This window comes from Python bivittatus, unplaced genomic scaffold (assembly GCF_059951505.1).
Source record: "Python bivittatus isolate LINGU-HERP-01145 unplaced genomic scaffold, Pbiv_v1 ctg000690_np1212, whole genome shotgun sequence".
NCBI lineage: Eukaryota > Metazoa > Chordata > Lepidosauria > Squamata > Pythonidae > Python > Python bivittatus.
In genome coordinates, this window is record NW_028277096.1 from 21,136,709 (window position 1) to 21,150,232 (window position 13,524).

The 13,524-nt window shown below is 44.7% G+C and overlaps 1 protein-coding gene across 2 annotated transcripts in view; it reads right to left on the reverse strand.

Moving 5' to 3' along the window:
• Window positions 1-11,554: 11,554 nt before the first annotated feature.
• VMP1 (vacuole membrane protein 1) overlaps window positions 11,555-13,524 on the reverse strand; it is a 116,172-nt gene continuing 114,202 nt past the window's right edge. For both annotated transcript variants that reach the window (XM_088152514.1, XM_088152513.1), the window contains one exon: window positions 11,555-12,682. In XM_088152514.1, the coding sequence (XP_088008640.1) occupies window positions 12,539-12,682 (144 nt within the window). In that variant the 3' untranslated portion in view covers window positions 11,555-12,538. The remainder of the gene's footprint in view (window positions 12,683-13,524) is intronic.

Consider the following 13,524-nt stretch of genomic DNA (forward strand, 5'->3'; position numbering starts at 1 on the left):
ATTTGATTAGCTCCTCCAATGCTCACCACGTAAATAGTAACATTTTAACTTTGTGGAGGTGTGTGTATGAAGTTAAATTTATTAGTATGCAAGTCCTGTCTTATTTAACAGTAATAAGTGTGCTCAAGGTTTTAGCTTCTGTAAGCACAGGAAATTTGGTCAGGAATTTTATGTGCATGACTGACTTCGCTGAAGAGGAATCTGGTAGCCCATTTTCCGACTTTGGACAAATTATATGCAAAGGCAGAAGCTTTTGTGAGCTACAGCTCACGTCATCAGATGCATGAAGTAGCTAGACTGATATAGGATTTAAACTGGGATGAGATGGGAGGGGAAGCGGGGAGAAGATGGTTTGTTCTGTCTGCAACTGAGAGTAAAGCATTTCAAGAGAAAGAATGGGGAAGGAGGGGGAAGAGTTTTTTCACTTCTCTGTTTGGGACAAGAGTAATTTAGCTAATCTGGGACCTGCATTTGACAGCTTATAAACTTCCAGGAAAGTGCATTCAGTGGTACAGCTGAAAGTTGTAACCTCAAACATAAAATGTTTAGCTGTTAAGAAAAAAAGTGCCATGCATTTTATGGTATATTATACCTTGTCATGCCCCCCTTCCCTCTTTTTTATCAACTAGAAATTTTGCCAAGGCCATTTCTGAAAAAAGCACCTTGTTACTCATAAAAAATGGAAGCGAATGATTGCACGGCACGTTTGGAATGAATGGACACTGTTATGCAAATGAACTGTAAGACACGTTGCCCAGATCGCTGAATCTTAAATGTGGGTTAACCAAACATAGTTCCTGTGTTTCTATAACATGCTCTGGCCTAAAGAAGTCAACCCCATGGTACCTTGAGAGGGAGGCCTGGTTCCCACAGCATGCTAAGGCAATGGCTCCCTCCCTACATAGATGATTGATTACGTGCCATCAAGCAGGTGTTGACTCTTACTGACCTCACAGATAGATTTTCTCCATGACAGTCTATCCCTAACCTGGCCTTTCAAGTCTCCCAACAATGCCCCCATCACTGCTGTAACTGAGTCCATCCATCTTGCTGCTGATCATCCTCTTCTTCTCTTTCCTCCCACCTTTCCCAGCATCAGAGCCTCCTCCATAGATCTGGGTCTTTGCATCATGTGTCCAAAGCAGGATAATTTGAACCTGGTCATTTGTGCCTCAAGTGAGAACTCTGGGCTGATTTGTTCAATGATCCACTTTTTTATTTTTTGGCTATCCCTGTAACAAAAGAACCACAAATAAACCAACTACACTTGAGCCTAAACTAGCACATTATACATTTTGGAGAAGTCACATTAAATACATGGCACTTTTTTGAGGCAAGGGATCTTTGAAGAGCAGGTGCTAGGATCAAATGAGAGGCACTTGGTGGCTCCATACTGAAACTGGATAGTGAACCTTTTGGTCTGATCCAGCAAAGCTGTTCTTCGGGCCCTGGAGAGCAACAAGATACTCTGCATTGTCTCCTCCAAACCAGTCTGCTGCCTTCACGGCTGGTGAAGGAACTGTCTCATCATCATGTTGGAGTCCTGTCAGCTTTTCTACACAGAATGAGGAGGGGGTGCCATCGTGTTTCTTTGCCTGCAGCAGGAAAAGGTCTTGGTTTGACCCTGATCGTTCGACAACAGAAGACATAAATTGCTAAAAGAAAGAACAAATCTCTCTCAACCCCTCGTCAAACCTGGCTTGGACATGTTGCCCTGGGAGGCCAACTTTTTCCTGGTTGAAGGCCACTCCAAATAATAATCAGTTGATGAAATAGTAATCATTATGTGGGTGGGGCAACACAGTTAAGAGCAAAGGTTTGGAGGTCCAGGGGAGGGTCTTCAAGGCTTTAAGGGCTGCCTTTCCTGTTGTCACCCATCTTGGGAAATAAGGAGCAGATTGCTAAAATGTAGTTGGGAGGGATAGGCTGGTGTACTGTTTGCTCTTCCTGGAGCAGCTATTGCAACCAGCAAAACTCCTCCTGGGAGCAGCTGTTTACCCTTCTGGTAAGAAAAGAAAGGAAGAGGAAATAAAACCTGCCTTTCTGCTGAGTCACAATGCCCTGTGACTAACTTATTTTGCTGCAAGAGAAAAGCAACTTGGAGATTGATGTCTGCCAGAAGTGAAGCCATGCCTGTTTTGAAAACTCAGCCATGGTGGGGAGGAGTGAAGCAGATAGTTAATGAATGGGTGCAAGAAAACATACCCTTTGAAGGGGAAAAGGTTCAGACCCATGTCACTGTACTGGAGAGGTGGATTTCACATCCACATTTGTCTGTTTTAGATACTGGGCTTTTGCTGCAAAATGTGGCAGAGGCAGAGAATGGATTTTGTTCTCTCCACCAAAAATTGACCCAAAGGCAGACCTTGTTTGGCTGGAGCTGGGGTAGCCAAAGAGTGGGAAAGCATTTCCCCACAAGAAAAGAGAGGATGGAGGAGACCTGGCTTGGCAGAAGTACATGTGAAAGCTATGCTTGTCTGGGTATCCTTGCTGATTACAAGTTAAACAGGAGCCAGCAGTGTGAGGCAGCTGCTGAAAAAGCAAATACTATCTTAACAGGAACACAGAATCCAGATCAAGGGAAGTAATTGTCCTACTCTGCTCTGCCCTGGTTAGACCCCATTTGGAGTCCTGGGCCCAGTTTGGGGCATCACCATTCAAAAAGGCCGGTGACAAATTGGAAGCCCTCAGAAGAGGACCAACGAGGTGGGGAAGGGTCTGGAACCCAAACCTTATGAGGAACGGTTAAGGAATCTGGGTATGTTTAGCACATACGAAAGATGACTAAGGGGAGATAGAATAGTGGTCTTCAAATATCTGCAGGGTTGTCACACAGAAGAGAGAGAGGAGAGAAGAGAACCAGCTAGTTAAAACTACAAGGAAGTTCTGGACTGTATGAGCTAGCAGCCCAGGAAGCAGGCTGTCACATGAAGCAATGAGTTCTCCTTCCTTAGAAGTCTTCAGACAGAGGCTGGATGGTCATGTATCAGAGATAATGTAGTGGATTCTGCACTGAGAATTGGACTACATGGCCTTTAAGGTTCCTTCCAACTCTATAATTCTGATTCTGTGGATGCCTACTGGAAGAGAGAGAGAGAGAAAGCAGCAGGAAATGTCTTAGAAACATCTATCTAGATCCTCATCTGCACAAGCTTTTGGCCAACAAAGAAGAGAAGCTTCTTCACTCATTGCTCATAATGGTGGCTTGAACCTGCAAAGGAATTCACCTGTTGGGTCTTCATCTGACCTGCAGTTGTTGAAAGAGTGGGGAGCTTAAGAGTGGGGAGAACAGTGGGGAGCTCAATGATTTTGGACTCAGGACTTAAAGTCTTTTTCAGGATTGGCTTTAGACAGCCAAATGTCTTCTTGAAATAAACACCACTTTGTTGCAGAATATAAACTAAGTAATGCTTGCTCTCTCTTGCTCGTACAAAGTTAACATAGGAAATAAGCTTTAAGGTACCCACCCAGCTCTCTACCCTCAATTATGACCATCCCCCTTAATTCACAGTGCCCGGTGACTAAAATTATCCCGTTTTGAGAATCTCAGGATCCATTGAACCATCAAGGAATGAAACAGGCCACGTTTGCACAACACGCTAATCCCCCTAACCCAACGAAGATTAGCAATTATCAAGCTTAGCACGCTATGGAAAAGCTGTTGCTGGAGCTTAAACCAACTTGGATAAGACTGGTGAAGAACATTTTCGCCTTGATCTCTAAATGGTCGTGTCTGGTTCCCCGCACACACACACACATCTCTATCTAGTCTCTAGAGCAGAAATGTCCATGGGAGGAGGGGACAGTCAAAAAAGGGAAGATGGTGACCACAGGATCAAAGCCCTGCCCCCTTTTTCCATGCAGGGCTTTCATCATACATTTGCAGCCACCATTTTCACATTTTTGACCTCCTCCCCACAGCACTCTTGCCCTGGGTTCCTGACCATCAACCCCAACTAGCTGCTTCATTTGGGACATGCCCCCCTCTTCCAAAGAAAAGTTCACCTTCAGCCGTGCTTCCACTCCTCCTCAATAGAGGCCCCTTTTTTTCCACCCTCCCCACAACTGCCTGCAGGTTGTTCTTCCTCTTTTCAGTGACTCATAATGAACCTCAGATAACACTCTTCTGTAGTGTTTTTTTTTATTCTTATTTATCGCTCCAGATTTTTTGCATAAAAACCGGCCTCTCGGTTTGCTGTCTTCTTGCACTCTTTCTTCCTGTTACTCATTCCCTCTTACAACCTCTCCCTTTCTCTTACACAACTTCCCCACCACCTTTTTTCCCCCAGGAGGGTGGGGAGAAATTGCCCAAGCAAGCAAAGTCAAACTCTCGGGTGAAGGAGCAGGAAAGAAAGAGAAAAGGCAGGTTTTTATGCAAACAGTGAGGGACACAGAGTGGATCCCACATCCAAATTAAAATAAACTTGGTCTGTGCTAATATTACAACAGCCAAACTCGAAATTCTCAGCTCGGTTTGGCAGCAGCAATCTAGCATCACACTTTGCACCAAATCAGGGTTAGCCTCACTATGGTTTGTCAAATAAGCCCAGCTTAATTGGGTTCACTCATATTAAGCCATCAGCTAGAGCTTACAAACCACAATGGCTGGCTATGCTAATCCTGAACTAAAGCAATTACATCATTGTCTAGCACTGAACCCAGTTTGCCTGCACTAAAGTCTCTTTAGTGGTGTGACCGGTAAACTCACCTCAACATGTTATTAACTAATAATATGAGTTAATTGTTAACTGTTAATGAGAAATTCTTCATCACTTAGTAACACAGAACCCGCTTTGCATTGCAAAGGTTCCAGGTTTTGCATGTAAGATCTACAGATGGTTTTCAGAAAACAGAAGCGATCGGGAGATAGTTGGTTTCAATGAGATTGCCACCTCTTTCGCAATGCAAATTATTCAGGCTTGAACAGGTCATAAGACTTGGCTTCTCACTGTGTAGAATCTGGAGAACTCACTGCCCCGGGTGAAGAGATGCTGCGTTCCTGAGATTGGGTTCCAAGTGGAACTTCAGACATTGCCTTGGGAAAAAGCCAACATTTCTTCAGACCTGACAACCCTACAATTCTGAAGTGGGCAAGGTTGTGAAAACTCCTCTGAGGTCATCTGTCAGTTCAGGGTTCAGTGTCATCAGTACGTGGATGATACCCAATTGTACATCTCAACCTCAGGCTGTGCAGGTGAAGCTGTCAATGTACTGACCCAGTTTCTGAACAGACGTCAGCTCAGTTGCACGTCCCCGTTCAAGACTAGGTGCAACTTGGGGGTCCTCCTGGACTCACAGCTACAGCTCAAAGAGCAGGTGGCAGCTGGAGCCAGGAGGGTCTTTGCACAGATTCATCTTGTCTTCCACTTGCACCCTTTCCTCAACTGGGAGGTCCTTCGGTTGGTCACTCGCACCCTAGTCACTTTGCAACTGGACTATTGTAATGCGCTCTACATGGGGCTGCCCTTGAAGACCATCCAGATGGTCCAAAATGATCCAAAATGAAGCAGTGTAAGAAGCAGCAGGCACTTCGCGCTACACTCATGGGTCATTGCTGCTGCACAAGCCTGTATTGGTTGCCAGCTGACTTCCAGGTGCAATTCAAGGGGCTGGTTGTCTCCTATGAAGGTTGTCTCCCTTCATGGCATAGGGCCTGCCTATTTGAGGGATCCAATCAATCACTCAGTCAATCAACTGCCCACTGAGGGCTTGTGCAAATTTTAGAGTGAAACCCAGAGTGAGTCGTCACAGGCCTTCCACTTTGACTGTCCAAAACTGATTGAGTCTTAACCAGCATTTCTCAACCTTGACAACTTGAAGAAGTCTGGACTCCAACTCCCAGAATCCTGGAAGTTGACGTCCACACATCTTCAAGTTGCCAAGGTTGAGAAACACTGGTGTAACCATCAAATAGCAACCCTTTCAGGCTAAAATGCTGGCAATCCTCCTTGGAGGCCCTAGTCTACTCTGGGCTAAGAGCTGCAGTGATGTCAATGCATGTCAGCAGAGGGCATGAAGTGAGGTGAAGGAGAAAGGAGAATCTGACAAGGAAAGTTCCAGGGGAACATCTAAACAGTGACGTGGCCCTAAGGCATTTCGAGACCAGTAATCTAACAGGGCAAAGGTCCTTCAGTTGCGTGTAAGACAAGTTAGCACACAAAGCCGGCCTAACCGTGTGTCAACTCAAGTCTTACAAATTTGTTTACATTATTAAGCCTTTCTTTTTTTTTCCAACTCTCTTTCTCTCTCTCCTTGTTCCTTTAAGGGTTTAAGTACTCTGGAACCAAGCCATTTGTGATGAATTTGAGTCCACAGCCATATCTCAGCTCAGCTGCTAAGAAGTTCCAGTAGCTTAGTCAGGAATGATTGATGAAAACCAACCTGATTTCGGTCTTTCCAAAGCCTGTTAACTGCTTCAACACTAGGACTTTCCCTTCATTTGAAAATGATTCATGTGGAGAGCCGGCAAGAAAGTTACAGATTTATTTCCTTTTAAATGCAACTTCCCACGATACCACATTTGGGACAACTGAAAACTTTGAACCAAACACGTGATCCTTGGCGATGCAAATTATCTGATATTCATTTTGGTTTTGGACTAGACAACTCAATTCTGGCTGAAGTGGAAAGAATCGGCCTGGTTTGAAATCTGTCAAAAAAAAAAAATGCAGTTGCCCACCGAAATGATCTTGTGGTTTGCAAAAGCTGAATTTGGAAATGACAGGTGGCCAGTAAGACTTGTGGATGGGCTATGTGGTCCTGAGCAGACATGCACGGGGGGGAGGATAAACCCACGTGCAGAAGCTGGGAAGATCTGTTGAGAGATTGTGGCTCTAACAGATGCCTGAATTTGACAAACCCCATTGCAGAAGTTGAAGTAGGAATCTTCGGATTCCTGGTTTTAATTAACCTCTCATCTTCTTAGAGACTGGGTTTCTGTGGCCCCCAACCAGGCACCCTGCAGTCATGCTGGGCTCCAGTTCCCATTATCCCTGGCCAGCACAGTAGGTGAAGCCTGGCAAAACTTGTCAGAAACTCAGCTTTCTGATGTCCAACCCTCAAGTGTATCCACAGGGAGAAGGGAGAGGAACTTAATACTGGTTTGGTTTTTTTGCCCATGGTTCTCTTAAAAGGCAGTTTTAGTTGAACCAAACCCAATCCATTTTAATTGCACATGTGAGTTTGGGCACCACCAGATAGATTTGAAATGGGAAAGCAAAGTGCCTGCCTCTAACGTGATCTTGATTGTCAAGGAAGTCTCTGGCCTCAAAATGGGCCCGTGTGTCTGTCTTCAAGTCAGTTTTTGACTCCTGGCAACTGCCTGGACAAGTCCCTGCAGTTTTCTTGGCAAGATTTTCAGAAGTGGTTTGCTATTGCCTCCTTCCCGGGGCTGAGAGAGGGTGACTGGCCCAAGGTCACCCACTGGCTTCATGCCTAATCAGGACTGGAACTCGTGTTCTCCTGGTTTCTAGCCTTTAACCACTACACCAACTGGCTGTCTTCAAAGTTTTCTTAGAAAACCAAAATGTTGTGCTTTCTTTTGAAGTGGACCCCCCTCTCCAAAAAGAGGAAAGGTAAGAGGGAAGGAGGGAATGTCCTGTGGAGAAGCAGGAGGAAGGGGCAGGGGACATCTCAATGGATCTAGACCCTGTACTTCATGGTGTCCTCTTGTGGCCTGTCTATTTTGTGAAAGAGTAAGCCAACCAAGTCGCTATTTTGTGAGGGCACCCACAACATGGTCACAACATTCCCAATGTCCTCACCAGAACAGAAGGGGAGGATCCCTGCATACGTGTGAGGAAATAATAAAACTCAGTCAGAATGGACTTTACCTTTTTCAATAGATCTTTCCAGTACAAAATGTATTATTCTTGAAGATTATTTGCAGCAATTTCCTCCACTCCTTCTCCCAGCAACCTGATAATCAGGTGCTATCACAAGCTGCAAACCACCTTTCTTCTGGACAAATTGTGGGGCACATGCCAACCAGGAAGTCCTGGAGGTTTGTCCAGGCAGCACTGATGTTCCCCATAAACAGCCTTTAAAGTTTCATTCTCAAGTCAGAAATAGCAGAGGAATAAACTCAGATTTTCCCCAAGTCTCTACCGGTGAATTTAAGGGCTCAACTACTTCTGGACTGAGAATGAAACTTTGTAGGCTGTGTGGGGGGAAATCTGAAATTGGAGAAGTGGCTTCTGCCGTGTATTAGGCGAGTTTCAAACCATATTAAAAACAAAAAACCCTTTGCAAGCATGTCTAACTGCCTTTGCTCAGTTTCTCACTGCCATTTCTGTTGTTGGCTTCCTGGGGCTCAGGACTCGGCCGGTAAGCCTTCTGGAGACCAAGAACTGGTTTGCTTCTAGCTCAGCAACAGAATCACAGCATTGGAAGAGGCCTTTGGGTCCTTGAATCCAGCCCTGCTCGGTGCACAAATGCCAAATAAAGTGTTCTGGACAGTTGACCCCCTAGCTTCTGCTTGGACACCTCCAGAGACGGGGAACTAGCCCCCTCTTGGGGTCACTGGTTCCACTGTCAAATCACTCTTAGTCTCAGGATACCTTTTTCCTAAATTTCTACCAGAATCTGCTTTCCTGTAAGTTAAGGCTGTAATTCCACATTGTGCGTTCTGGAGTGAAGAACAGGCTCTCGGCCTATTTCTTTGTATCACCCTTCCGAGTTCGCCAGGGTCTGACCAAAGCAGAATAAATTGGAACAAGGATTTTCAGTGGTCTGGAAACCATGTGTCTGTTGAGGCAGCCTAAAATTGTCTTTGCCGTTTTTGCAGCTATGGTAGACGGCTGGCTTATAGGCAGGTGACAATCAACTATTGTTCTAAGGGTTATGATCTTTTTCACAAGTACCACTATCAAGCCAGCCATCCCCCTTTATTTGTGTGCTAATCAGTATAATTTACAGAATTGAGTCCCCAAAGTGAGGCAACTACAAAACCAATACATCTACCTTTAGAGCAGCTTGAATGATCAAACAGAAGACGCAATGAGAGAAATTCTCAGTATGGAATCAGAATGATTTGGAAATAAGTACCTCATTACACCAAAAAATGCAATTTATTTTGCTTTATTTGATTCACCAGCAAGGCATTTATTTGCATGTTTATAAAGTTCTGCAGATCCTCTACATTTTTGCTTACTTGTTTAGTAACCCAGAGGCATTCTTCTTCCCCGTGTATTCTTGCATTTAATTGGAAAGAGGCACATCAATCAGAATAGAAAAGTGAACACTGAGCACAACCCCACACTTACAGGGAATCTATCTCCATAAATACACATTGAGATATCCACAAACATCCAATTATTCTGAAGATTGATAACTGAATTATTCTATAAGAACTGCTGCACCGTAAATCATCATCTCGGTACTTTTTAAAGTTTGCAGGCCTTTGTTGAGATGCTAAGCAAGTGGTGTGTTGATAAAGTTGGGAAAACAGAAGATGGATTCATGCACGAACAGCTAATAATAAAAATGATCATCCTCTCCTTTTCGTTCCACCCATCAGCCACAGCTTCAGGCGGTTTTGTTCCAAGATGCTACTGGCTTGTGCTAGATCACCCTTACCCAACTCCCTGCCCTCCACAATCTCCATCATCCCCAGCCAGTATGGCTTTTGCAGGACGATACCCCAAGATGGGGAAGGCTAGTTTCAGCAATTAACAGGAGACTGGAAGAAAAATGAAAACCATTCCAGAAGTCCCACTGCCTGGCTAACTATTCTGTGACCTGGTCTTTAATGAAAAAACTTCTATGGGTTACACATACTTCCACATAAAAAAAAAAAAAAATGCAAACATCCTACATGTCAAAAATTGACGGCTCAAGGCAATGCAGGCATAATAAACAAAGAGCGAGCAAACTTGAAAATGGAACAAGTTTTAAATTTGGGAACTACAAAACGTACTTATACCACGGATTCAACTGCTACTTCCTTTTTTCACATATTGGCTAATTGGGTGCACAATTCTTCAAAAGACTGTTGGTTTTTGGTTGAGTGTTTGTAAAGGAAACCATGGAAGATCAATGACAACTTTCAACGCATACCAACATTGGGGGTCTGAGGGCTAGGGAGAAGATTGCTGAAGAGCCTCTATGGGGACACCAGGTCAAAAGTGCTGGACTGAAATCTTACTGGGAACTAACTACAGTGCATTGCTGGCTTGCATCAAACCTGAAACCCAGAGCCTGTATTCTAAAGCCATGGAGGGTGACCATGAAATGCCGTGCATGGAGATTGTTTCCATAATATTTCCTTCCTACTGTCTCTTCTGGAGGACCCTACCCCCACACCGCTTAGAGTAGTATTTTCAGAGCATATGAAAATATGCTTCAGGAAAGAGTAGGGGAACTGAGCAAGTCCCTAGCACCATTTTGCACAGTAGAGAGAAGTTGGGAGAAATCTGGGCTCAATTTACTGACGCAGAACTTCTCCTCCAGCTCTGAGCAATGGACGTCTTTTTTTCTTGCTCAACTGTTTCTGAGGACATCTTATTCCACCCACCGCACCAACGCAGGGCTTCTTGCCCTCTGGAAACATACCTGCCGAAAGAGCTTGAGCAACATTGAACCAAATGCACCTCAGTGATCAACGTGAAGGGCCCAAGTGATGATTAGATATCCAAGGATGTCCGCTTCTTAAAATGCAAATGTCAAGCAGCAGCCGGAGGTTGGACAAACAGGTTGGGGATGGATGGATGGATGGTCACAGTCAAGATGAAAGATACCAAAATGTCAGACAGCCTACCGACTGTTGTTGCCATGACATCCAACAGTCAACATCAGTCTGATAAGCTATCCGACAGAAAGGTACAAGCCACGGAGGTGTCACAATGCTAGACAGGCAGACGGGTAGGCAGACGGGGGTAACACGAGTGGAGAAGATGGGAGACATACAACTTGCTTGACCGTATGGAGAAAGGGCCTGTCTGCCAGAAACCCAGCTGGTTCTCAGAGGCATTATGACCACCCATAAGGCAACATAAAACAGGACTGGGTGAGACAAAGCACCCCCTGCAGTCAACTGACTTGATTAGCCGAGACTAATAACACCCTTAGAAAGGAAACCATTTCCCCCCAGGCACCACTATCAGCTCTGATTCTGTTCTGGCAAAGTTCTGAAGAAGTTCCTCAGCAAAGCAGGGACTTCTGTTCTACATGCTGGGAGAGAGCAGGTGTTTTAAAGACAGGGAGGGGAAAGTTTTGAAACCTTTGGAGGGGAGGCATCACTCCGCATCACAGTGCCAGAAAGGAGAGGTCATTCTTTGGGCATCAAAGAATCCAGATCCCCAACCAAGCACAACAATCTATGAGCAAAGCTACGACATCCCATCCACACTTTGGAAATGAGCATGGTCTCCTTTCTAGGAACACCGAGAGTGCCTTCTTTTGAATCTGCCCGTTGATGTTCCTTGAGATCAGGGCTGAACTCCCTGGTGACAACTTCCAGCATTTCAGGGACGGCAGACACTCAAAACGAAGCAAATAAGCTGCTTTGTAATCACTATTCTTTTTCTTTTAACAAAAAGAGGCACCTTTGTTAAAGTATCTTTGAATGTTTATTCCAGTTACCTTTCCTGTACCTTACAAACCACCTTCTTGTGCATTTCCTAATAGCGCTCTGGAAACACTGCAAGAGTTAACCATTAAAAAATTCAACACAAGAATACCCTGGGTATTGGGCTACGTGTCAGTTAAATAAATAAAAATAACTGAACAGTGTCAAGGTCCACACTTTCTATTTCCTTTATCTGAGCAAGGAGTTCTTGGGAAAATCCAAGAACTAAAAGCTCCAAAGGAGCATAGCGAGCATTCGACAACAACAGGGGCTGGTAGATGGTGCAGGGGAACTAAAAAAAAGGGAGGGGGGTTAACAAAAACACAAAAAGGGGAAGGACTGGGGATAGTTTTAAAAGACCAAAACAGGGAGGTCTGGAATGATCTGAGATGGTAACTTAATGCCCTTCTAAATAGGCCCAAAGAAAAGAAGAATTAGATGACACCCCCCCAGCAACCTCTCCATGAACATGAAATGGGGAATTTCCAGATGTTCTTCAAAGGGCCACGCCCGCAGCTAGTAAATCTAAGACTAGTCAGATTAAGACTAGGATGGTTTTGCACCCCCCAGGGACAGAGTGGTCCATCTTGAACATTAAACGTCATGGCCAGTAGCACTAAAAGTTACGGAGGGCAAGGTACTTTTCTTTAAAAATAAGAAAAAGTAAAGAAAAAAAAAATCAACCCAGCCACGTAGTGCTTTTGGAAGTGGGAAAGCATAAATCAAGAAATTAATTTAAATTTAAAGAAGGGTACATCTATTACCTTTAACGTAGAGACGGTGGTCCATGAGAACTCGTTACTAATGGCAGAGTTACTTTAAAAAAGAGCAGTATTCCAAAAACAAAAGATTCCACCCCCACCCCACCCCGAACCCCTGTCCCTCCTTTGCAAATTAGTATTATTTTTTTTAAATGCAAGGCTGGTTATTCCAGTGGAATTTGGGGTCCATCACTCCCTTTCCCACTCCAGCTCATTTAGTTTTCTCCTCAGAGTGCATATGTTGCTGGAGACGCTTGGCGTAACTTTGGGCCGTGGAGTTAATAATGGATAAGACAAAGTAGCACACCATGACTATAACCAATTTTTCAAACATCCACGAGAGCCAGTTTTCACCCTGCAGAAAACATGACAAGAGGAAGGAGGAGAGAGAAAAAGAAGATCAACATTAGGGTCATGCGTGTTTCAAAATATCGCATAGGCTGATGGGAGGTACCCATCTTCTTTCACTCCCCAACTTAGGTTCATGGGGCAACAAGTCAAATTCGCTAGGCTCTTCGGTGTGGCGGAGGTCATGTCCTCCCCCACAATACCCCATGTAGATGGTCCTGGGTTCAATCCTGGGATTTCCAGTTACAAGGGTTGGTTGGGTGGTAGAACTTTTAGCAGCGAGACACAATGCAGGGGCAGATGACCAATGACCAAATCTATTACTGGAAAGACTTAAATGCTCTTTTGTAGGGAAGATGAGTAATGGTGGGTGAGCTTATCCCTCTGGGAAGCTGATTTGGTTTACTCAGTTTCTCAAGAATAATGTGGGAGTATCAGTCTAACACAATAGGTTGGCAGTGGTGCTCCCAGTATCTCAGATGCTTTTAAGTGGAGTCCCCCAAGGGCAGCGATTCTGGCCCCTGTTTGAAAACCGCTTCTATAATTGATAAACAGGTATGTCTGCGTAAGATGATGGGAGTTGCTGCAAAACTAACGTGGTTCTCAGTCCCACTTTGAAAGTCCCAATTGGAGAACAGCCTGCCCTCCTCCCTTGGCTGAACTCTGCCCTCTGCCCTCCTCCCTTGGTTGAACTCTGGCATCAGTTTAAAAAAATTCACCCTCGGAATCAGAAAAGTAATATCAGTCATCAGGAGGGGGAATAGTAATGGGAGAGCTTTTGAGAGAAGTCTTCTCAACTCAAAGGTTCTCCTTTGAAACACAAGAGGGCAGCGGTGAGCAGTGAATTTA